At 48.9% G+C, this 25,941-nt stretch overlaps 1 protein-coding gene across 3 annotated transcripts in view; it reads right to left on the bottom strand.

Moving 5' to 3' along the window:
* Positions 1-25,941, bottom strand: part of TTC19 (tetratricopeptide repeat domain 19) — a 217,180-nt gene that overhangs the window by 16,860 nt on the left and 174,379 nt on the right. For all 3 annotated transcript variants that reach the window (XM_078679988.1, XM_078679987.1, XM_078679989.1), the window contains exon 6: positions 2,011-2,072. In XM_078679988.1, coding sequence (XP_078536114.1) covers positions 2,011-2,072 — 62 coding nt within the window. The remainder of the gene's footprint in view (positions 1-2,010; positions 2,073-25,941) is intronic.

The following is a 25,941-nucleotide window of genomic DNA, read 5'->3' on the forward strand; positions in this document are numbered from 1 at the left end:
TGAAAGCAAAGGAGAGTGGTAGAGAGATGCATATATTTTCCTGCTACCACAGAGGCTATCATGTACCCCTAAGGACTGGGTATAGAAAGCTTTTCAATAACAAAACAACATTTCTATTTCAAGGAAATCAAGATAAGGAACAAGGGATAAAACTCGTCCCACCAGTGATGTAACAGTGTTATAAGTACTGCTTGATATGGAAACAAGTTAATCTGAGAACTCTGCATTAGGGACAGAAAAGATATTGTGGATATTTGCCCACACCATCTTCAAAACCAGTTGCATCATTTACAAAGTCATCACAAAAACACTGCCACCTATCTTGCAGGTTCTCAGTACACTGGCAGCCAGGACACCATCAGACTGCAGACTAAGAAGCGTGAAAAGGAAAAAACAAGATAGCAAGTCTTGTCAACCTAGGCACTCAGGTTCTGAAACGTCCCCATATCCTTCAGGAACACTCACACACTACTCTAATTTATTCAAGAGTTTAAAAGTGCCTCTTTAAAGAACACTAAGGTATTAGCCATCCACAACCTACCAACTTCTCCTATTGTTCGCTGTCTTTATGCTTCTCTTTGACCCTGTTAGCGCTATGCTGCTTTTTGGGTAAGTTCAGGCTATAAAAAAACCCATCTTTTTCAGTAACTGTATCTTTTCTCTTCTGGTATTCCCCTTCTGTTTTTAGTTTTGCTCGCAGCGCCGGGACGCCCCTTTGCTGGGGCAGCCGAGCGCTATATAAGTTCCCAATACAATACAATACAATAAAAATACCATATACATACTCTACGAGGTTCTTTTCAAACAGCGATGCCAACCCGATCCAAACACAACTACCCAGCAACATGGCTCGGTGAGTTAAAGCTCACATCTGTTATTTGCGATGTAGGAGTGTTGCGATTTCTAAATACCTACTTGTCAAAGTGAGGAGATGCTATACAGGAGGAAGTATGTGCCCTCCTTTATGGCATCTCTGGGAGGATGTGTCGGCTAGCAGGTAGAACAGCTGACGCTGGACCTGGGAAACCAGGCTCGAATATCAGCCTTGGCTCAATATCCTGTGATTCTGGGCAAATCACTTAAACGCCATTGCCTACAAAAAGTGTACATCTGGTTCTTATGTAAAGTGCACCAATGCCTTTTTGTCAAATTCATGTTAAATTACACTGAAAAAAACCTATTTGTCCTGTAAAAAATAATCCACCGGCCTCATTTACTGTCATCTGGTGAATATATTAATATATTATGATGACAGTCTTTGAGTATGCCAGGGTTTTAATTGTACGTAGAACTGTAGAATTTTCAAGAAAAACTGGTTTATTGCTATGAAAAGTGGGTGTTGCCAGGAACTAGTCACTTTAAAAATACTTTGGTAACTAAAATTGCAGCAGAAATGCAGGTCTGGCTTTTCGTCTGGACGTTTTCAACGATATAGAAAGGCACTGCATTATAGGGTTTGAAGTGGGATGTACGATATTGCAAGTACCTATATAAAATCAGGGAGCAATTAGCAAGCATTAGAATTAACCACAAAATGTTACATTCTGCAAATGTTTTACAAATTTTACTTGGAAATCATAGTGTTAGTAATGCAGAGTGAGCATGGAGCTCACGTTTATTTCCTTAAACCACTCGCCCAAATATAATCGTTTTTAAATAAATGAGCCATATATATGAATTGGAACACCATCTGAATATTTAGTATCATGCTTTTGCAATAGGGGCCTCCTATCTGACTTCATCATAAAATGTCCCTGGGAACTGATAGCAATGCTGCAGGTTTGCATTGGAGAGATACTGTGTCTTGTAGGGTTCACACAGTAAACAAGATGACTAATTCTCGTTGGCGAGAAACCATATCCCCTAGGTTGGGCAACATGGATCCATGCCCAATAGGAATTCCATGACTCTAGCTGTGACCTGCAGCTCACATATCCGAGGTCAATAAAGAGCATCATTATATTTTTGTATTGCCATTATTATTACTATTAATATTATTGGGTTACGCACCGGTTCTGAACAGCGTAGATGCTGGCCAGCTTTAGCGATATTTCGATAAATGCGTTGTCATCCTGATGGAGAAATGAGACATTCTATTTAGGACACAGACATTAAACATCAGTCATTCATTATAGAAAAAGTTCTGCAGCAGTACATCTTTTCACACTTGCACATTCGTTGGCCGAATCTGCGAAATTGTAGCGAGAAGACAAATGTACTTATCAATATTCTTCATTGTATCAGCACTGAGCCATACATTAACACAAACTGTATACATTTCAGTTACAAGCGAAGTCCAAAACAGAAATATACCCTTCCAGTTAAAAACATTTAAAAATAATAGCAACCTACCTCTATAGACAAGATATAGCATTGTCGCACTCTATTAAACTTTCCTCATCCAACTTGGCATTGCACGTTCCCTGTAGCAGCGTGTACCCTTCTACCCTAAATACAGTACATACTAGTTCTCAATTAAAATAAAATTCTGCAAGGTGCATATGCCGAATCTCGTTCAGAATAATAGTCTAAAATTGTTAACAGCCTACGAATCCTATGTAGAAAAAAACATCATAGTGCAGATACTAAATACTGTAAGGTGCATACGTCCGATAAAGTGCAAGTTGAATCACAGTGACGATGACAATAGACTTTTAACGAACTTACAATCCTTATTGCAATACACAGATCCTATGTACATTAAAATATTGAGGTACAGATAATAATACAGTATATAAATCGCTACTCATCAGGTATGACTTCTAAAAGCCAAATGTTTCAAATTCATCTCATGGCTCCACATAATGCTAGGCATTACTGTGAGGCTAGTTAAAAACCTCTATTATGCGTGGCCAGGTTGTCCAGAGATATGAATCTGCAGATTTAAAAAATATGTCATCGTCCATCCTAACACGGAAAACTAGGGCAGTGTTAACGGAGCCAACATCGTAGTACCTAAACAGAGGCAGCAACAATCTTTTACGAGGAATAATAAATTTTAAGCAAAAAAGCAAAAGGTTATCTTTTGCCCATGCATACAATCAAAATATTTGCTTGCTCACTGAAGTCTTACACATCTAACAAGGTAAATGCCCGATCTGAAATTGATATACTGTGTACGCTTCAGTTCTGGATAGATCTGGTCTACATAGGACCTCCAACCGCGATCTACTCTACTCACAAAGTAATGGCTCACTCTACTGCCTGGTTCTAACGTAGCTAACTTTGATTCCCACCTAATTTTTTAATACGGATCTTTCACCAGATCAGAGGTGTCATACCCAACCTTACATGGATCTGCCTGTAGGCCCCTAATTGGAGGACCTGAACTTACTTGCCAGCTCTCATAGGGACATCAATAGGATTCTCCAATAGGAGGTCAACTAGATTATTTAGAAAGAGACTTAAGAGTAGAGGTGCTAACATACAACCCTGTTAAAAGCCTTTTTCTACCGGAAATGTTTTGCTACATTCAACAGCTGTTTATATACCTAACCTTAGCCATGTTGCCTGTATGTAGGGCCATTACGATACGTAGGATAGAATCCTCTACTCCCTGCATAGGCAATGTTTCCCATAGCATTGTCTGGCTGATTTCAGGTCAATAAATATTATTATGATTTTTTTAATTTCAATGTATTTATGGCATATCAAATATAGCCAAATAATGAGGTTAATTGTTCTTACCCTAGACCTGACGCCAGCCTGTAACTCAGTTGAGATGTTTTCTGTACCACCGAACCTTCGAGTCGATTTAATACAACTTTCCCAAGAATTTTACCTGTGCCAACTTGAACGAAAATGGGGAGATAAATGAAAGAGCTGGTATGATGCCCTTTCTATACTTGGCTCTAAGGTCAGCGAAGGCCAAAAGTTACAGGCTTCTCAGAGAGGTCATGCGGGGGTCAAGAGCTCAGAAATCAAAAGACACAATAACAAATTGTCCTGTCCAGTGCTCATCTTTTTTGTAAAGAAAGTACTTTACTTTACAGCAAAACTCAATGCAAAAAAATTCCACAAGTACGTAATTCAGGGTTGTAATAGGAGCAGTATTTAGAAGTAAGGCATCCCCTCTTTCAGTACCTTTCTCCCCTTAAATGTAGGATCCTCAACACAGTAAAGGCTTAGGCATCGCTCAGGTACCGGTCAAATGTGCAAACCAACTGAATATCCTTTACCACTCAGCAAAAGTCTCAAGTGCATGCATAAGACTCGTATGCACACACTAGTCTTTTGCTACAGGTGAAAGGTAAACCTTGCATTTAACTGCTGGTTATCGTTGGAGGTGTAGCTGTGCAGCAAGTGTGGTTCGTGCGCCCGCCCCAACGATGTCGGCTTCTCTCCAATGGGAGGCCGCTGTGGCAGCCTCACTTCTGGACAGGGTTGGCAGGATGAAATCAATGAATCAGATCTCTGCAACCCTCGTGTTCAGCTTCAGTGATCTCCCCACTCGGTTGCAAAGAGCTGCTCAGATTGACAGTTGCTGTTTCCAGGCAGAGTCCTCTGTGGAAGTGTAGCCTCGAGGGTGAGGCGTGCGGCCTCTGGGTCACTCAGGCCTTCCTGCTTCCGTGGAGGTGCAGCAGCACCCGGACATCGGCAGCAGTACATCAGTCTTTCGAGCCCTTAGCCAACTGCCAGGGAACACAGTGGTAGTAGAGTTTCAAAAGTCCCAATGCAGAGCACATGGGAATTGCACAGGGATGGCAGGGGTGCCTCTTTACAGCAATGGTCGTTTCTGGCTTCACTTTATGGATGCTCCTTATGCCAGGAACACATTGGGCTTCCCCACCTCGAGGACCTCTTCTCCTGCAAGGCCAGGCATGCTCCATCCTTCTCACTGTATATAAGAAAGAGTCCATGCACTTCTAGGCACTTGAGGTACACCCTCTAGATAGTGCTTAGTTTGTAAAAAATATAAGTGCCAGGACTCTCGTCAGGAGGCCACTGCAGCTTGCACTACTTATTGCCCCTTCTATAATGCCAATGTTAGTAACAACACAGCTACTAACCATTACACTCCTACATAGGGTGACCAACTGACATGGGTGTAAATTCAGGACAGTGAGTGTAAAAATTCATGACAAAGGGTCAAAATTAAGGACAGAAGGTCAGAATTCAGGACATTTTGTAGACACATCAGAGGAGGTCGTACAATAATACATAAATAAATAGACAACCAACACAAGCACAAGTCAAAATAAGTTTATATTAGGTTGAGAGAACTTTGCACTGCATCTGTTGTGTGTGCGAGTGAAACTTAAATACCTGTGTTTGCATATTCAAAAACAAAAATTAAGAAAATGATCAAAGCTGAAGGCTTCTCAGATCTTACATGCCCCCTCTCCCATATTGAAAAAAACCCACCTGATTTGATCAATCACCCCTAAGGAGATGTGATGTGTAAATGCTACATTCTTCACCGACAAGGCCGACATGCTAGAAAGAGAGCTCAGGAGAGCAACGGACAACCTCCCTATCCAACCACTCTCACTAATCAATAACACCTCGAATATCGTCCATAATAGGACAAAAAACAAGGCTCAGTGGAATACCTTCAAACTATATGACCAAAATACCATCGCCAAAATACTCCTGGATATCAAACCTAATAACCACTATAACGACCCACTACCCTCAAAATGTATGAAAGAGATCAGCCATAGCGCCATTCCAATATGGACAAAAATAATAAATGCCTCTCTTTCCCAAGGGATCCTGCCAGATTGCCTTAAAACAGGGCAAGTAGTCCCTATCATCAAAAAACCTACAGCAGACCCGGCAGATCCTAATAACTTCTTCCCAGTTACCAATATTCCATTACTTGCCAAATTAATTGAGAAATGCGTGCAAAATCAACTGGGCAATCACATCGCCAATTTCACGCTATTGGACGACTGTCAGTCGGGATTCAGAACTGGACACAGCACGGAAACAGCGATCCTACATATTGTCGTTGACGCATTACAGGCCCTAGGCCAGAATCGAACGTGTCGGCTAGTCCTTCTTGACCTGTCTTCTGCATTTGACACGGTAAATCATGAAAACCTACTAACCAGACTCCATGACAGGACGGGAATGTCTGGAAATGTGCTGAAATGGTTTGAATCCTTCCTTCAGTATAGAACGTAAAGATTCCTGGTCAACCAGACACTATCACCATCCTGCCCTAACTCAATTGGAGTTCCCCAAGGATCTACACTATCCACATCTCTATTCAACCTGTATGTCGAACCGTTTACAGAAATTCTCTGAAACTCAAAGATTTCCTTTCACATGTATGCAGACGACACGCAGATATACATCAGGATCACATCCCCCGAAGACATCAAGCTAATTAATGAGGCACTAAAAACGTGACTACAATGGTTAACTAGCAATCATCTGAGGGTAAATGCACAAAAAACTGAATTCTTATTAATCTCACCACCAAAGAACCACACAGAAGTGAAGGAATGGACCAAACTGATCACAGCATTAAATGGCACCCCTTCGCTTGTGGACTCATTGAAATCTCTAGGGATCACACTGGATGAGAACCTTGACATGAAAACCCACATCAAAACTATGGCAAAAAGTGCCCGTTTTCATCTAAACTACATTAGAAAAGTGAAACCATTCATCGCTATGGCAGATCTCAAAATGGCAGTACAATCCCTGGTTATCTCGAGGATAGAATATGGATGAATAACCTTTTTTTTTTTAAACTTTATTTTCAGTTTTTGCATAGTAATGGAAGCTGAACATTACAGTATAATCTGCGGTAGCAATGACATTAAATCACGCACAAAAATGAATTACATGGACAATAATCATAGCCAATATTGTGAATTGAAAATATCATACAATTAAATGTCAAATTTGTCTGGTTAATGCAAGGGGCACAATTTCTAAGCAGCAAAAATGAAACAAGAATCATAATAAATAACACATGGCGTCCATAAAACAGTCTGGTAAGTAACGTGCAGTGACATAAATGAACAGGGGTCTGGCATTGAGTTCGGGGCTGTTGCTCAACCAATACTCGCAGGCGTAATGCCACTCAACACTGGTGTGTCGTGCCCAGCCCGCTTTCTGTCAATGTAATCCCGATATGGCCCCCAAATGTCTACAGGGCGGGAGGCGCAGGGGATCAAGGCGGAGTACTCTTCACAATTAACATTACAATAGGCTAAACTACGGAGCCAAGCCTGCAGTGAAGGAGCCCTTTCGCTACCCCATAATAGAGCAGTTTCGCGCTTGGCCAACAGGAAGCACAGCGCTGCCAGTTTCCTGACCTTTTTGGGAAAATTTGCTACATAGCCTAACAGTGCGATCTCAGGGGTGGGCAGTAGCTGCAAAGTCAGGATGTCACTCAGTGTGTCGTGCATTTGAACCCAGTACTGGTGTATTTTAGGACATGTCCAGGCGAGGTGGGCAAAGTAGGCAAATGGGGACAAACATTTCGGGCAGAGATGAGGCCTAGTAGGATCATTTCTGTGGGAGGGGGCAGGGGTGTGATATATCCTGCGAAGGAATTTAAAATGAAGCAACTTGTGTTTGCTGTTTAACAAGATCTCCTTGATCACCCTACAGCACCATTCCCATTGACTGTCAGTGATAGGCCTACACAAATCCCCCTCCCAAGCAGCGCGCACTCTAGCATCAGATATAGGTCTAGACGTCCCACAATGTTTGTAAAGCTTGGAAACCAAATGCGCACCAGTGGGGCTCTGTATCAATAGTGTCAGCGGTGAGGTGGGATCAGGGGCAGCAGGGAATGAAGGAAAAGTGGCACGAAGCATGGAATACACCCGTTTCATTAAATAAATAAATAAATAAATAAATAATCCACATTTGTATAGCGCACAATCACCCGTTAGGGTCTCTAGGCGCTGGGGGCCGTCGGGAAGATTAAGCAAGCTATTGCCCAGAGTCGCATGGTGCTGGGCTAACCTGCCGCCGGAGCCGGGGATCGAACCCTGATCCCCAGATTCCAGCGTCAGTCGCCCTGGCCGCGGCGCCACACCTCTCCCATTACAATGTGTCCATAAAGGAACGGTCTGCAAATCGGGCATCCTCAGATACGGAGAAAACATGTCAGTTGGGAAACAGATCACCTACTGTACGGATGTGAAACTTTTCCAGTGTGCGCTGTACAAGAACTTCGCCAGTAATTGGAAACAAAGAGGGGTTAGGCAGGGCCAATGCGGGAGAATAGAGCATGTCAAGCCCAAGTAACCTACGCAACCGAACCCACGCCCAGCATGTGGTGGAGACTGTTTGAATGTCCTGGGGATCATGCGGGAACCCAGTGTGAAGGATATTAGACAAAAGGCGTGGGTGCACCAAGTCAGCCTCTGGCTTCGAATAAGGCATGCAAGCATCGGGGTGAAACCAAACATGTGCATAACAGCATTGCCTCAAAATCAAATGGGGAAGGATCACTTGTCCTGCATAACCTGTGTATGCAGGTTGCGTACCGATTAGTCCCAAATTAAAAAACCCTCATACACGTGTTAGATCTTATGTTGGACCGGTATATCTTGATTCTCTGCTATTCAATCACGTATTTGCATAATCACTGGGTTAGTAGTTATGCATCCTCCAGCCGGAGGTTTACGTCTGGTTAAGGCAGTAGTGATCAGTGATGTGTGGGGCAAGTATTGTAAAAATGCTCGTACAGCCAGATGAATGTCTTTAATGGGTCTGGATTCGAGTATAAGATTAAAAAGATTCGTTGGTGTGTAATAGAGAGTTATTAGGGCTCTCGTACACTGTGATTAGTGGTTAAAATAGGTCGACATGTTTCAGCCCCTAGTTGCCCAGAAGGGTCAGGTGGGCTTTCTTCAGGACCATGTGAAGGGTGTACAGAGACCGAGGGCGACTCTGTGTGTGATCTCCTATCAACAATGTTGGTTGTTCATATGGAAAGGTGGGAAGACGGATATATTAATCCTTCTTCTGATAAGGTCTCGAAGTACCTGAAATAATAAAGTAACAGACATATATAGGGAAGGGTAGTGGGGAATTATTTAGGACTTATGTACAGAATTTCTGTTAGTGTTTTTTTTTGGATCAAATTTATTTTATTTTTCACTTGCATTCAAGTACAGCATTACATCAATCAAATAGACATAGCCCCAGTGCGTCTGTCGCCCCAAAGTTCGCGATAAGCCTCGGGAGGCTGTTCTCTGGAGCAAAGTGCCATGAGTCCATGCAAGAGGGCACGAGTCCCGCCCAGTAATCAACTGTCTTTCAAAACCCCGAACCCTGCCTCCCAACTGGACCCTCCCTAACCCCAACCATACTGCCCTTGGAACTAACCCCCTCCCTCCCTCTCCCTTTTGTCCGGTGTGTTCTGCTGTGTAGGTGCGTGACGTACGAGTGTATCCTTCGTTGACCTTTCATGTCCCTTCTTCTGGTGGTTTATGGAATTCAGCAACTATCTAAGGACTTTGAGGTATTTTGGGCAAGTGAGCTCGTGAAATTCCCGTGACAGCAAAGAGATTAAGGGTGCCCAAGTTTCCCTAAAGATGTCGGAAGTCTGTGTTATGGACGCCTGTATCCGTTCCATTCCCAGTATATACCATAGTCTGTGGAGCCATCCTGTGTGTGTGGGTGTCCGTGGGGTGCCCCAGAGTGAGAAAATATGTTGTGTTGCCTCCCCAATTGCCAGCCCCATTTGGCATCCCCGAATGGACTTGAGTGGAAAAGTGAGCTTGTTGGGTAGGCCTAGAATCGCGTATGCGGGGAAACGGGGAATCTCTGTATCGAAACAGTCGTCTACATCTCGAAGTACCTCCTCCCAGTACTCCAGTACCGTCGGGCATTCCCAGAGCAGGTGGAGCATTGTTCCTATGTGTCCGCAGCCTCTCCAGCACAAGGGGTCCCGGCGAGGATTGCTTTAGTGTAGCCGCTCTGGTGTTAAGTGCCAGTAATATGCCATTTTAACCGCTGCTTCCCGACTGGCTACATTACGGGCCGCGTGATGTGCCCGATAGTAGACGTCTTGCCATTCCTTGTGTGAGAGCGTGCGGCCCAGCTCCCGCTCCCACCGCCGCTGTCCTGCGGATTTAGCTGGTGGCTGGGGGGGAGTTAACATCTTGTACAGTTCTGTAATCGCCCGTTTATCCGAGGTTTTGGTAAGAAGCCATTTCTCGTATTGCTTAAGAGCGCGGCCTGTGTGTGGCATGACGTCCGTACTGGTGAGCCAGTGTTGCAGCTGGAAATATTGAAAGGTTTGCGGTTTACTGATGGAGTACCCATCTTGTATAGCTTTCAGTGTCATAAAGCCTTGCGTGTCAAATAGGTGACCTGCCGAGTTGCACGTGGTCAGTGTCCATTGCGGGAAGGAGCCAGGGACCATTCCCGGTGGGAACGCCGGGTTTTCAAATAGTGGCGTCATTGGCGAGGGAAAGGACGTGAGGTCTTTTGTCACTGCTACCGCGTCCCAGACCTGTAGAAGCGTCCTGGTGATGGGTGACTTTTTAATATATGCTGGTCTATCTGTTCGCGCCAAAAATTGAATCTTCCAGAGCGGTATCCCAGCCATGGCCCTGTCCTGGAATAGCCAGTGCTTCTCAGACATCGGCCTGGACCACTCCAAAAGATATCGCATCTGTGTAGCCTGAAAGTACCGCTGTAAGTCGGGGACCCCCAACCCCCCTCTGCGGGGACGCGCGTGAGCAGGTCACGTCGCATCCTAGGGCGCTTGCCAGCCCATACGTATTGCTGTATCGTGTCTTGCAGCTTCTTGATCATGCCTATCGGAGGGGTGATTGGAATGGTTTGAAACAAGTACAACACCTTCGGCAGCAGGGACATTTTGACCGTCGCCACCCGGCCCAGCCACGAAAGCGGCTGTTGTTTCTATCTCCGAATATCCTCCTGGATGCGTGTGAGCAGTTTAGTGTAATTCAGCTCCACTGTTTGAGCCGTGCTGGGCGTTAGTTGAATCCCCAAATATGGGAGCGCCGTTTGTGTGGACAGCCCTCCCAGATTTAACGAGCCCCTGTTGGCCTGGTGGGAAATGCACCCCAGGGTAAGAATGACCGATTTGCTGACATTCATCTTAAAGCCCGACACCTCCCCAAATCGTTCCATCTCTTCCAGGAACGCTGGTATCGAGACTCTGGGATTGTCCACGGCGACCAGGATGTCGTCCGCGTATAGGCTTAACGTGTGTTCCTCGCCCCTGAATTTAATGCCCGTGATGGGCCGGTTGTCTCTCACGTGCTGGGCGAAAGGTTCTATATAGAGGGCAAACAGCAGGGGCAAGAGCGGGCAGCCCTGCCTCGTGCCGCGACGTATGGCGAACAGCGTGGAGCTCGTTCCGTTCACTTTAACCGTTGCCCGAGGGGATGTGTAGCAGCTGGCCACCCACGCCCTGAACCTCTCGCCCATTCCGAATTTTGCTAACGTCCGGTCAAGATGGATCCAGTCAACCCGGTCAAACGCTTTTTCAGCGTCGACTGAGAGAAGGGCCGTGGCGTTATAACATGCTTTATCGATCACGTGCAATAGGCGCTTGGTGTTGTTTGCGCTTTGGCGTGTGGGGATAAAGACCCCCTGGTCCGGCTCTATTATGCTGGGGAGACATGGGCCCAGTCGCGTTGCTAGGATCCCAGTGAAAAGTTTAAAGTCTAGATTGAGGAGGAAGATTGGCCGGTATGCCGCGCAGCGGGTCTTGTCTTTGCCTGGTTTTGGCAGAACGATAATGTCGGCCTCTAGCATCTCCGGCGGGATCGATCCAGGCCCCTGAAAGGAATTGAACAGCTTCGTTAGCACCGGGGCTAGAAGGGGGCAGAAAGACTTATAGAAGCCCGCGCAGAAGCCATCCGGGCCGGGCGCCTTGAGCGGTTTGAGGCGTGCAATAGCGGAGATCACTTCGTCTAATCGGATGGGAGCGTCCAGCGCTAGGGCGGTGGCCTCATTGAGGGCGTCACATTAGCTCCATCTAGGTATGCCGCTCCCGTGTCAGCATCCGCGGCGGGGTCAGCTGTGTAGAGCGTGGCATAGAATGCCTTAAATGCCTCCGCTATATGGTCATCTTCCCGAAGCTCTCGGCCCCCTTCCTCGCATATGAGTGGGATTTTAGCTCGGACGATTTGCGCCTTGAGCCTGTTGGCGAGTAGGCGGCTAGTTCTGTCCCCCCCCCCCCACGTAGTACGTGTGTTTGAGGCGCAGTGCCGCGTATTCCACCCGATCAAGATCCAGGCTCGCCAGCTGTTCCCTGGCTGCTTTCAACTTGCGCCAGATTCTAGGTGCCCCGGTTCGGCTAAGCGCCAGCTCCAATTCTAGCACTTGTGCCGTCAACTCCTCGCGGCGTTCCTTCCTTTCCCTATTTTCTGCAGCCGAAATCGCAATCAGCTCTCCTCTAATAACCGCCTTGAGCGCCCCCCAGACCGCTGTCATTGCCACCTCTCCTGTGTCATTCTGGCTTAAGTAGTCCGTGATGCTCTGGCCTATCTGTTGCGTGACCCCTTCACGGGAGAGCAGAGTTTCCCGGAGCCGCCAACTACCCTTGTGTGTTTGTTGTCGTGGAACCTGTAAGTGCATTACTACTGCATCGTGATCAGATAGGGCCGCTGGGGTAACTTCCATATCCCGCACCATCGGGGCTAAATCAGTGGAGCTGAGGAAATGATCAATTCTGGCATATGTATGGTGCACATGGGAGTAGAAGGTATACCCTGGGGCTGTGTGGTGTGCTTCCCTCCAGGTATCCAGGAACCCCCGGTCGGTGAGCCAACGTTTCCCCTCAATGGAGAGAGCCCCAGAATCGCCAAACCTACGCCCGGACCTATCCCTTTCGTTATCCATGACCAAATATATGTCCCCGCCAATCAGTATGTGCCTCGAACTAGCGCTCAGAACTTCGGATAGTGCCCCTGTAAGAAACGCCTCCTGTTTTGTGTTAGGGGCATAGATGGACCCCACTATGAGTGACAGGTTCCCAATGTGGATCGTGTGGGCTAGGAGCCTACCCTTGATCTCCGCTACTTTGTCCCCCACCCGGCCTTTGAAATGTTTAGCAAATAGTAGGGCCACTCCTGCTTTTTTCTCTGTGGTGGAGGAGTAAAGCTGGGTCGGAAACGCCCTGGACCTCATGCGGTGCCAGTCCTTAGCTAATAGATGTGTCTCCTGTAGGAGGCACACTGCCGCACCAGAATGTTCTAGGTTTGAGAGCACCGCTCTCCTCTTAATTGGGTTGTTTAGCCCTTTAACATTGAGGGTAAGAATCTGTATAGGTTCTTCAGCCATGAGGCGGTCTATAACCACCCACTCTCTTCCAAGGGTCTAGAGGAAGATCACTCGCCCCCTCTGATCTCGTTGCCTTGGCGAGTGGAACACACCTGGACATACCCCCTGAACCCCCCCCATCCTGCACCCTCCCCTCCCTCCCGCTGCCCCCCCCCAGTCCAAACAGGGAACCCCAACTGGTGAACATTGTCCCAGGCCTTTGTGTCGTCTGTCCAGGCCTGTGGTGGATGAGTAAACGTGTGGGTTATGTGGCAGTGGCGGCTCAAGACCCCCCGTCCCGCCCCCCCCCACCGTGTCGCCACAACTTAACTGATTACGACCATCGCTGCAGTCTCTCAGAGTTCGGCGCCAGTGTCTTTGGAGACCTCCTGAATCGCTGCGGCCTGTTCTTGCGCCATTGTCTCCGGATTTGGCTTGAGGCTTTTCTTAGGGTGTCGTCCTCGTCGCACCTTCTGCCAGCCGTCGCCGGTCGCCTGTGGGGATCTGGATGAAGCCCCGGACAACCGCCCTCCATCGGTGTCGTCCGGTTGGTACTCCTCGAGTGGAATGCCCAGCAGGGTGCAAGTGTCTCGTAAGGATCGTAGCTGGTGAAGGGCCCCGTTCCACTTGAAGATCAGTCGGAATGGGTGCCCCCAGGAGTATGGGACCCCTCTTTGCGAAGAAAGGTGGTAGCTATCTTGAATGCTCTCCGCTTTTGTAGGGTGATTGCCGATAAATCCTGGAACAATTCCACTGCGTGGCCTTGGAAGTGAAGAGGCTGTTTGAGCCGTGCCGCCTTCAGTATGCGTTCCTTGAGGGGGTAGTCGGGCAAGAAAGCCAGGATGTCTGGCGGGGGACCTTGAGCTCGGCGAGCTGGGCCCACCCTATGGGCTCTGTCAATACGGATCTCAAAGTCCTCGTCTTCGTCAAGCACCGTTCGAAATAGGGTCTGTAGTTATCCTCCCATGTCGTCCCCCTCTGCTTTGGATGGCACATTTCGGACCCGAATGTTGTTGCGCCTCGAACGGTTTTCCAGGTCTTCCATGTGAGATTGGAGGTCCGTTTGTTGCTCGTTAAGCCTAATAATTTCCTGCCGCAAGAGCTCTACTTCTTCGCTTCTGGCCTGCCCTGTGAGCTCGTTCACGGCCACCCGCTCCCCAAGGTCGTCGACATCCCGTCTGAGTTCTTTATAGTCCCCCGCCATTTCTTGTCGGAGGGTTTGGATGTCTTCTTTAAGAGAGGTGAAGAGGGCTTCCATGAACGCTTTGGTCACCGGGGCCTCCCCCTTCGTGATCTTTTCCTTTAGGAGGGGGCGCCTGAGCTGGTTTGTTAGGGCTTTTGTCAGTCTTAGCAGTCACTTTGGCCAGCATCTCATGTATGGTGCGGTTCCCTTTGCTATTAGAGGACGCCATCCTTCTTCCGTCTGCCGGCCCGGGCGCCTCCCAGTCGAGTCTCTTTCCTTGGCGGGACCGCAGTCAGTCCGTGACGGACGCGTGATGGGAGGAGGAGGTGCGATGCGTCGGGATGGTGTTGCGTTTCCGTGTGGGTCGTGTATCCCTAGGCCTGGATCTCGGAATGTGCTGTCTCGTGGTGCCCTGCAGCGGCTCACTCCGTCGTGTTGCAGAGGCCGCGCCTCTGCGGTACGGCCCATGGTCTCTGCCCAACACCGGGGGCCCGTGCTATGCCACCCGAGCCGCTACCCCTGCGGCAGGTTCTCTCCGCGCCTCGTGTTCCGCTGGCGGATCGCTAAACCCTGTCCGAGTCAGCCCCCTGGCGCGTTAATCTGTCTGCAGGCACCTTCTGGGGTCCCGAACACTGCCCCTCGAACTCTTTCGTGTGCACCGCGGCTCCGGCGGCTTCCTTCGTCCTCCTGTCCTGGGTCGTGGACCTGGTGGGCAGTGGAGGTGCACAGTCAGCGCCCGCGGTGGTGGGGCCACTCGCTTTGTCGCAGTCAGGGGCCCGGTACTCCCTGCAAGGGCTCGCCCAGCACCCCGGATCTCACTTGTCCGCCTTGGAGCTGCCTCTCTTGCGCCCCTGTGCAGGCGGCACCACTGCTCTTGTTTGTGGCCTAGTTGCGCCAGGCCTCGTGGTGCCAACGGTCCAACTGTGGCAGTTCTGTCCTGGGCCCTTGCAGTGTCTCTCCAGGTCGGTGGGGACTTGTACGTGTGCCCCCCAGAGCGGTGCCCTCCGGTCAGCAGCGCCGCCCTCCTCACCTGGCCGAGCAGCCCGTATGCACCGCACCTCCGGCGAGTAGGCCCAAGCCGGGGCCTCGAGTGGATCTGGGCGCTGGCTCCGTAGGTGCCTCACTCCGCGGGCCGCCCCCCCCGGGCCCGCAGTCGAATTCTGGCAGGTGTCGCTCCGGGGCCGCTGCACCCGCTGGGGAAGCCTTCGGTGCAGCAGCACAGTCGCTGGGATGTAGCGTGGGGCCCAGAAGCTCCTTTCCCTGCAGGAGCCGGGTCGTAGCTTTCGCGCCTCCGGTCCGTCTTGGCCGGCGCTATTGTTTCGCGGCTCGCTTCTCCGCCCCCAAGACTCGTTGGGGCCCCTGGCTGCCCCGCTGCTGCCCCGCTTGCCTTTAGCTTTCGGTAGTGGGGCTTAGTGGCGATTAGGTCCGCTTTGAGGTCCGGTCGGGGGATCGGGAACGGGGAGCCTCCTCGGGACACGTCTTACCGAGCCGCCATCTTAGCCACGCCCTGTTAGTGTTTTTTAAAATTCAATATTTATTTATTTATTTTCTTATATAGCGCTTGAGTCAATTCCCGAAGGGATATCTCCGCGCTTGTGCTCCTATCTGATAGACTCAAACATGATCATATGCTAATAGCAGAAAAATGTTCCATTAAAACTGGGTGAATAAATGGGTTTTAAGATTTTTCCTAAAGGATTCTAAATTGGTAATTTGTTTCACCATGGGTGGGAGAGAGTTCCAGAGAAAATGGCCTTTGTAGGAGAGGGCGCGACCTCCTTGTCTGGCTCTTCTAAACCTTGGGACCTGTAGTAACTGGTGACTACTGGAGCGTAAAGTGCATCCAGGGATGTATGGTACAAACTTTTCCCTCAAATATTTGGGTCCTGTACCAAACAGACATTTATGTATTGTACAGCACGTCTTGAATTCTATACGTTGCCTTATTGGCAGCCAGTGAAGCTGGTGAAGAAGAGGACGAGAGGGAGTTCTAGGTTGAGCATTAACAACCAGCCTCGCCGCAGTATTTTGGACCACTTGTAGTTTTTTTATTTGTTCCTCATTTGCCGCGATAAGCAAACCATTACAATAGTCCATCCTACTGATTACTAATGTCTGGACTAGTGTTTTCCTGTAGTTATCGGGCAGAAACGGAAAAACACGCCGTAACAGCCCGATAACGCGGAAGCATGCTCCTGTAACTTGGTTGATGTGTTCTTTGAATAGGAGTGCTTGATCCAGACGTACTCCAAGATTTTTAACAACTTTTTTCGGGCTGGGAACAGGTCCCAACTCCAAGGGCCACCATTCTGGGGACCATAGAAGAGTAGCCTCACCAAACAACATGACTTCCGTCTTGGCTACATTACACTGGAGGTAATTCCGTGCCATCCAGTCTGACACAGCTCTCATCCCATCTGCAAAAGATTTTTGAATTGCGGGCGTGAGAGTCTGGAAGGGGAACAGGAGTTGGTTGTCGTCAGCATACGACACCGGGGTGAACCCGTATTTTCTTACAATGTCCGCCAAGGGGGCCATGTACACGTTAAAAAGCATGGGGCTTAGGCATGAGCCCTGTGGCACTCCCTTGGTGAGCTCCCTTGAGATGGAATTATGGGAGCCCAGCTTGACTCCTTGTAGACGACCCGAAAGAAAGCTTTCCAACCAGGACAGAGCCATGCCTGCATGCATATACAGCAACTGGAAAATGGCAGGAGCGATCAGCCTGGTTGGGAGAAAAGTTCAGCACTGTTCTGTGAGCTGCCCGGAGATGGAGAGGCTGAATGAGGCACAACTGGCGACCCAGAGCGATTTATTTTACAGGTTTGACAAAATTCCTGTGCCTCTGTTGGAGTGTTGAATATGCGAGGCCTGCCATCCACATCAACTCTCAATCTGGCTGGGTATAACATACTGTACCGGAGTCCCACATTTTTAAAGGTGGCCTTGACTCCTTGATATTTACGCCTCGCCTCCTGAACCATGATGGTACAATCCGGGAAGAAAGACAATTTGCTGCCCTACCACTGGACGTCTTCCATATCGCGGGCCGACTGCAGAACAGCGTCCCGGTCTCGGAAGTTCATAAGCCGAGCAATAATGGGTCTCGGGGGGAGGCCCGGCCGAGGTCGAGGGCCTAACGACCCGTGAGCACGTTCAACCACAAATCCCTGCGTGAAGGTCTCCCTGCCACACAGAACAGTAAGCAGCTTATCCACAAAAGTGTCCATATGCCCAGTGGCCGTCGTCTCCGGCGACTGCGAGCTTCTAAATCTTAATTTTTGATAGCTACTTCCTTGAGTATCTTCTCAACCCTCTCCAGCCTTTTCAAAGAAGAAGATGCGCCGTCCTCAACATCCGATACCCTAGCCTCTACGACATCCAGCCGTTTGAATCTTCGAGCCCATGTTGGCCAATTTCTTGTCCAAATCATCGAAGCGGCTATCCAGCGCTCTGAAACCTGCCCGCATCTCGGTTAACATGGCTGTCGCCAGGGAGGAGGGGTCACCTGAGTCCTTGTGGCCCGCAGCCCCGTCCGGCCGATCAGGGGGAGCCTCCAAAATAGGCCCAGCAGCCTTATCAAACTGCAGCTTACTCTGCTTAGGGTCCTTCTTCCCCATCGTGAGTGGAGCGAAAAGTTACGCAGTGACAGAAGAGCAGGAGCGCCACAACTCCGAGGGTCAGTAGGTAACAAAATGAAAGGCTAGGGCAAGATGGACGTCGAGTGCAAGCACCTAGTGGAGAATGCCAGCGATGCCTATTGGAGACAGGCAGAGAAGATGTATAACCAGGCAGCAGCCGGAGACAAAGCAGGTCCTCCCTGCAGCATGGAAAGGTACCGGGACCACATCACACATCATACCAGGCCTCAGGGCGAACTCGGGCAGACAGGCACCCAGTACCTGAGGCAGGCACACAACGCCATGCAGGGAGTGCAGAGACTGTAGGCAAAATGAGAGGAGAGTGGAGCGCAGGCATCAGGAGCCTCCCCGCATGAATCAAAGGCGACGGTCAGCGCCAGGCACCGGCAGCGTTTTTTAAGGGCCCAGAGCCCGTTCTCTCAACAGGATCATAACGTCCAGGGGCAGAGAGGGCCCAGCAGCGCAACCACGCGCCAAAGTGTTGGCATCTGGGCGGGCCGCCACACACAAGCTGGGGCTTGGGGCGAAGACAGCGCACCCAGCGGGAACCAGGGCCGCCACAGCTCCTGGGGGACAAGCCTGAGCCCTCCCACTAGCCCACCACACCTCCAGGCAAGCGCAAAAATAGAGGCCCCGGCGTGGACACGCCCCCAAGGCCTACCGAGCCCCGGGAGCCCCGCGCCATGAACGGGACCCAGAAAAGCCTCAGCAGGTGGGGGCGGGGGGAGAGGGAACCGGAGCGAGGAGCGTGAGGTGGAGTATGGGGCAGTGCCAGAAGCCCGCTGAGGCAGCCACTCACCGCACCCGCCAGGATCGAGACTTCCTACAGGTCCGACTAAAAAATCTGTGATGATGGTATGTTAGGAAGAGTTGTAGGCTCCGATCTTACATGCCCTCTCTCCCCCACTGAAAAAAAGCACCTGATCAATCAACCCAAGGAGATGTGATGTGTACACTAAGAGGGCATTAAAAAAGCAGTTTGCCATGCCCTGGGCTCTGCCAGGAGGAGGCCTGGCAAATGCTGTCACTGTGCAGAGGCCCATTATCATTCTGTATGTGATCATTAGGCTGACATACAGAATGATAATGGGCCTGATAGCAGTCTGTGCCAAGTCGGGGAGGGGCTGCTGCAGGCCACTTATCACAACAGGAGCGCGAGCTGGCCCCTGCAGTGAGAGTTACAGGCTGCTTGCAGGGGGCAGCACTCCAGAATGTCTGAAATTACGGACGAAAGGCGTCTGTGGAAGAAACCCTCAGGGACAACAGACAAGAGGCCCACATTACGGGCAGTCCCTGAAATTTACGGATGGCTGGTCACCCTAGTCCTACCAGTGAGAAAATGAGGACTATTTCAGGCCCCCACATAGCTGTCAAGGTTTTATATTGCAATGAGTGACATTTCAACAACTATGAGTGAAACTTTCTCGCATGCAAAATCAAGCAATGAAGACGAGGTAAATATATAAATATCACTAATTTGACCCATTTGAGCACCAAGAAACTCTAAGAAGCTCTATAAAGTGTTGTAAAGCAGCAAAAATGGAAGGGTACTAACATATTTTAGCAGTCATCTTAATTAAGCAGTACTTTAGCTTTGCTCCCAAAAGTCACTGTATTACACAGTAATAGATCTCAGCTGCTATAATATAAATCAGTGGAGAAGCGTGGCTCAGTGGTTAGAGGTGGCAGACCCGGATGCTGAGATCGGCCGTGGACCAGGGTTCGATTCCCCGCCTCGGCGGGTCTCCGGCTCAAAAATTCCACGGACTTGACAATTCTTGCTCCGGTGCCTACTCAACTCACGGGGTCACACTCTGTGACTCTGGGCAATAGCTTGCTTAATCTCCACTACGGCCCCTCGCGGCGGGATGCCTGGCTTTCACCTTGTGGATACCCTGCCGGGGTGTCTCACAGGGGAATACCAGGACGGGTTCCCTAAGCAAGCGCCTTGATACCTTTGGGTGATACGTGCGCTATATAAGTCGCAATACATTTACATTTACATTTACATTATCTGGAGCAACTGTAGCTGACCTTGCTGCCCAGCCTGCAGAGGCACTATTTCAGCGTAGCCCGAGGACACAGACAGACAACAACGATTGTCAGGCCTAGCCTTAAAATTTCCAGAAAAAGGTCCTTTTCAGTGCAGATGTTCAAATCACTCCTGGGCATGACGTCTTTCGCCATAAATTTAGACCCTCTGGCTCGTCTGACCTTTACAGGAAGAGCTCCAGTTGTAGTGGGTCCTATCAGCAGGCTCCTTCAACAAATTGATCAGCATTACCTTGGGATGCAGGAAATGCTAACTTGGTGGTCCCAAGTATCTCGTCTTTCACAAGGTCTCGACTTTTCGGAGTCAACACTGGATTACATCACCACCACCATCGATGCCTCTCTGGAACACTGGGGCAGGCATTTACAGGATCTCAAGATTCAGCGGAAGTGGTTGCAATCCCAAAAATCACTGCACATCAATCATCTAGAGCTACAGGCTATATTCCTCACTCTGCAAGCCTTCCTCCCACGTATTGCAGGAGCCTTCGTGCTTGTCCGCACACAAAACAAGACCAGCATTTATTACATCAACACGCATGGAGGCATAAGGTCCCTATCTCTCTTTCAAAAGGCTTGAAACGTGTGGAATTGGCTGGAAAGGCACTCTACGCTAAATAATGGACAGTTGCCCCGAGCGGGAACTAGATCAACAGGTGTTGGACGGGATCTTCTCACATTGGGAAAGACCAACACGGTATCTTTTCCCTACCAACAAGAACGGCAAATGCCTCTTTTACACCAGTCGATAGCCACTTACAGGGTCATGGGGAAATGGCCTTTCAATGAGATGGTCAGGGACAACTATTGTGAAGGAAACCGTACAATATATGGGAGGTAGGAATGGAGACAAGAGTGAGGAAAAGGAACTCAAATGAGAAGTGGGAGATAAACGCAAGAACTGAAAGACTGTAGAGAGGGAGAAGGAAGGCCAAATAAAGAAGGGAGAGACGTATATGGAGTGAGACAAATAAAATTGTGGGAATTAAAATGGTAATTTCCCAATTCGTGTTAACATGCACAATTTGACAAAAATATTAAAAAAATTCCATGAGGAAGATAGAATTTTGCTGGGCCCAACAAACGAGATATGTATATGGGTGTGACAGATGAGACCCCGCGTTCAAATATTCAAAACACAAATACAAATTCTGCCAGTGCAGAAGGACAGAACGAAATGGTTACTTACTAGTAGGAGTAGTTTTGCAGCTTGAACAATTTTCTGGATTCATATGCTGTGCCTTATTCCGCCATCTATTGGTTGGGGACGGAATGGTCTGTTTTTTTTTTCTTCTTGTTTTGGTCGCTGTCGACCACTGTTTGGTGCCAGGTACGTCCCCTGTATGACGTCAGGCGGTATCCGGGATGTTGACGTGCACAGTAGCCATCTTCGGATTCTCTTTTCTGTCCCAATTTCTATTTTGTAGTCATTGAGATGGTTATTAAATAACTGATGTAATCATTTTCTTCCCCACCTGTTTGTTTTACTTGAAGGGAAGGTCCAGGTGGGTCGAATGTGAATCTGGAAAATTCTACAAGCTGCAAAACTACTCCTACTGGTAAGTAATCATTTCGTTTTGCAGCGTGAATCCTTTTCTGGATTCACATGCTGTGTATTAGATTACATAGCGTTTTCTCCTGTGTTTAGGGGTCTGTGGTGAGATGAAGACCTTGCAAACAGGTGTTGAAGCACCTTCGGTCCAATTTGAGCTTCCTTAATCATGTGTATGTCCACACAGTAATATTTTGTAAAAGTGTGTGGTGATGCCCATGTTGCTGCTGCACAAATAGTGTCAATGGGTACATTGGGCATGAAAGCTAGGGTTGCTCCCTTCTTTCTAGTGGAGTGAGCTGTTGGTCGCAGTGTTAGTTCTTTTTTAGCATAGGCATAACATGATTGGATGGTTTGTGCTATCCATCGTGCAATTGTAGCCTTTGGGAACGGTGATCCCTTGTTGATATATGCCTAGGCGACAAACGACTGTTTAGTTTTGTGTATTTGTTCTGTCTTTTGCAGATAATACAGCAACACCCTCCTTACATCTAGGGTATGGAGACTTCTTTCTCCTTTTGTTTTAGGGTTTTGAAGAAAACTGGTAGGGTGATATTTTGATTTAAGTGATATTTTGATACCACCTTTGGTAAGAAATGTGGGTTTGTTTTTAAGATTACTTTATCCTTGTGGATTTGCCAGTATGGTTCTTGTATTGTTAAAGCCTGTAGCTCACGTACTCTCCGTAGGGAAGTAATAGCAATGAGAAAAATGGTCTATAGAGTAATGTGCTTGAGGTCTGCAGCATTCATGGGCTCACAGTTGCCATTAGTTGAGCAAGTGCTGTATTCAGGATCCAAGCGGTGACTGTTGTTGTTCTAGGTGGGGCAATTCTTTTTGATCCTTCTAAGAATCTTTTAATTACAGGTCTTGTGAAGAAACTTTTGCATGTTTTCCCTCTTGTGTATGCTACTATTGCAGCAAGATGCACCTTTATGCTTGAGTAGTTGATGTTGATGTCCAAAAGGTCAGTTAGGTATGTGATGACTGTTTCTTGTGTGTTGATGGAATTGATGTTATTCTTAGCAGTGCACCAGGTGGTATATTGCTTCCATTTTGCTGCATAGCAGTGTCTTATTGAATATTTCCTTGCCTCTTTTAGAATTTCCATTGTTCGTAGAGGCAGCTTGAGGTGGCCAAATTCTATGTACTCAGGTGTCAAGCTGCCAGATGCAGCGTTGCTGGTTCCAGGTGAAAGATTTGGCCTTGTTGCATTGTTAGCAGGTCCTTGTCCGCTTTGCTTTGAATATTTACCCCTTGGATAGTTGCAGCAGGGTTGAGTATCCATGTTTTCCTTGGCCATTGAGGGGCAATGAGGATCATGTTGATTCCTGGTTGGTTTGCCTTTTGTCAAAGGTATTTTTATTGACATTTGGTGTTAAACAAGAAAAAAGAACATGCGACAATCCCACACATCATCCCACGCAGGGGGTAGCATGAGCAGCAGCCTGAGGATAGCATGATAAGCTGGAGAAAGGTCCTTGTGTTCAAACCTCTAGCACATAGAGTGGTTCCCTAGGAGGTGCCGTCCCGACAAGCATGAGAGACACTATCCGGCTTGCATTGTAGATAGAGGATAGCTGAGAGTCCCGGTTGTGCAAGCTCATATCAATGCGGACTAACGCATAAGCCTCCCGGGTAATATGACCACAATCAGCCTATAGTAACGCTATCAGAACCTTCCGCGGAACGTGATTTGGCATGCATTAATATAAACGAACAATATGAGAGACGTCATACTGAAACACAAAGTATGAACAAACCCCCCCTCCCCTCCCCCTTCTTCCCCCTACCTTCCCCCCTCCCCAGTGGTGGTACCAGCAAGCAAAGGACAGGGGACCAGACGTGTAGCGGCAGAGATTCAGAGTTGAAACAAGTGGAGAGTTTGAACGCTAGGAGGACACACTGCGGATGGTAGGCCCCTGGAGAGGAAAGCGACCAGCGGGCCCCAGGGGTACTCAAAGTTCTTAAAGTCGTCCAGGAAAATATCTGCCATCCTCTCCATACTCAACAATTTCCATAGCCGCGAATACCAAAGAGAGGTGGCCGGTGCTTCTTTCTTCTTCCACGCTGCGGCCAGGGTAATTTTGGCCGCTACGATGCTAAGCCACATGATCCTCTTGTCCGCCCTAGTCTGGTGTTCGAGACAAGGATCACGGTAGAAGCCATTGAGGTAGGTATGGGGTATCCCAACATATCTTTAATTTGGGCGAGAATTTCCTCCCAGAACGGCCGGATAATGGGGCAGTCTCACCAAATGTGCTGGAAATCCCCTAAGAGCCCACATCCCCTCCAACATCTATCTGAAGTGTCAGGGAAGATCAATTTCAGCTTGGCGGGGTGTAGGTACCAGTCCATCATAGTTTTCATGTGTGCCTCCCTAAGCTCCACCGAATGATTAAACTTGGCAATGTCTGACCATAAGTGTGTCCACTCGGCGTCTGAAATGTCCTGTTTAAGGACCCCCTCCCACATGGTCATATACCGAGGCCTAGGGGTAACTGCAGTGGAAAGTAGGAACCAATATAGGAAAGTGATGACACCTTTCATGGAGGATGTCTTGGTCAAGAAGGCTTCGAACTTCGTGAGAGGCCGAGTGGCCGCCTCCCTCACCTGGGGGAGAGCGCCCACTGAAGTAGTTGAGCGTGGTGGTATCGCTCATTCTCCTGGACCCCATAGTCCCTCCTGCAGCTGTCAAAGGTGAGTGGGTCAAAGTTGTGAAATAGGTGTGTGAGCACTAAGCATCCGCCCTCCTTCCAAGCCCCAAACGGGCCCTCTGTTAACGCTGGGGGGAAGGCGGGGTAAAGTATATGGGCGTGAAGGGGGAGGGGAAGGTGGTCCACCTATCATCTCTGGAGACTGAATCCCAAACCTTCAGGGTGGTGCCAGTGGGGGTACTGATATAGGCAAATCTTGGGCCTGTCGCACTTGGGCCTCCACACCAAATCCCAGATCGTTCTCCCTGCAACGCTCCTATCCATGTGCAACAGGTGTTTTTCTGATTCTTGTTGTGACCACTCTACTAGTATACAGAGTTGTGCAGCTTTATAATACAAGTGAATATCAGGCAGCCCCACGCCCCCTCTTTCCTCAGTCTGCTTAGGATTGCGAAGGAGAAGTGCGTCCGACCTCCCTGCCAGATAAAGCGCAGCATCATAGACTTCACCCGCCTGAAGAATTCCTTCATCGAGGTCTATAGGAAGGGCCTGGAATAGGTACAGGAGCTTGGGGAGAAGGGACATTTTAACTGCGTGAATCCTACCCAGCCAAGAAATGAACATGGGTATCCATCGGGCCAGGTCGGCCTGGATCTTAGCTAGGAGCGGAGGGAAGTTAGCAGAGTAAAGTTTCCCCAGCGTGGGGGTCAAGTGGATCCCCAGGTATTGAATAGAGGAATCAGTCCACGGAAGAGGTTTTAGCGACTTGAGATGGGGAACTTCAGACTGGGGGATTGTGAGGTTAAGGACGTAGGATTTATCATAATAAATTTTGAACCCCGCCACCGCTTCGAAGCGCTCCAGTGTTGCTTGTACGTGAGGAAGAGAGAGGGCCGGATCAGAGAGGGAGAGGAGGACATCGTCCGCAAAGAGAGTAATCTTATGAGACTCCCCAGTGAAGGGCAGTCCACGAATATCAGGGTTGGCTCTCACCGCTATTGCCAGCGGTTCTATGCTAAGGGCAAAAAGCAGTTGCGACAGCGGAAACCCATGCATAGTGCCCCGTGAATGCTCAAAGAAGGGAGAAGGTGGGCAATCACCGCCATTCGGGATCGGGGGGAGAGGTAATTTGCCCGAATCATAGTTAAAAATTTGGATGAGAAGCCGAAGGTGGCCAGTGTGAGGAACAAGAATCCCCAGTCCACCCTGTCAAACGCCTTCTCGGCGTCCAGTCCCACCAGAACCGCCGGGATTTTAAACTTATTGGCCTTTTCAATCAAGTGTATCACCCGCCGTGTGTTATCATGGGTCTGGCGTCCCTTGATGAACCCTGACTGGTCCGGGTCTATGAGTGCCGGAATCAAGTCGTTGAGCCGCTGGGCAATGATAGAGGAGTAAAGCTTCGCATCCAAATTTAAGAGGGCAATCGGCCTATAGGAGGCGCATTTACTAGCGTCTTTACCGGGTTTGGGAATGATAGATATTAGAGCCTCGGCCATTGTGCTAGAAGTCTCGCCCTCTTCCGCCATGCTGTTGAACAGCCTTACTAAGTATGGGCAGAGTTCAGAGGCGAATGTCTTATAGAAAATCACCGTATACCCGTCCGCCCCAGGGGCCTTGTGGGGTTTTAAAGCC

Source organism: Lissotriton helveticus, chromosome 3_1 (assembly GCF_964261635.1).
Source record: "Lissotriton helveticus chromosome 3_1, aLisHel1.1, whole genome shotgun sequence".
NCBI classification, from domain to species: Eukaryota; Metazoa; Chordata; class Amphibia; order Caudata; family Salamandridae; genus Lissotriton; species Lissotriton helveticus.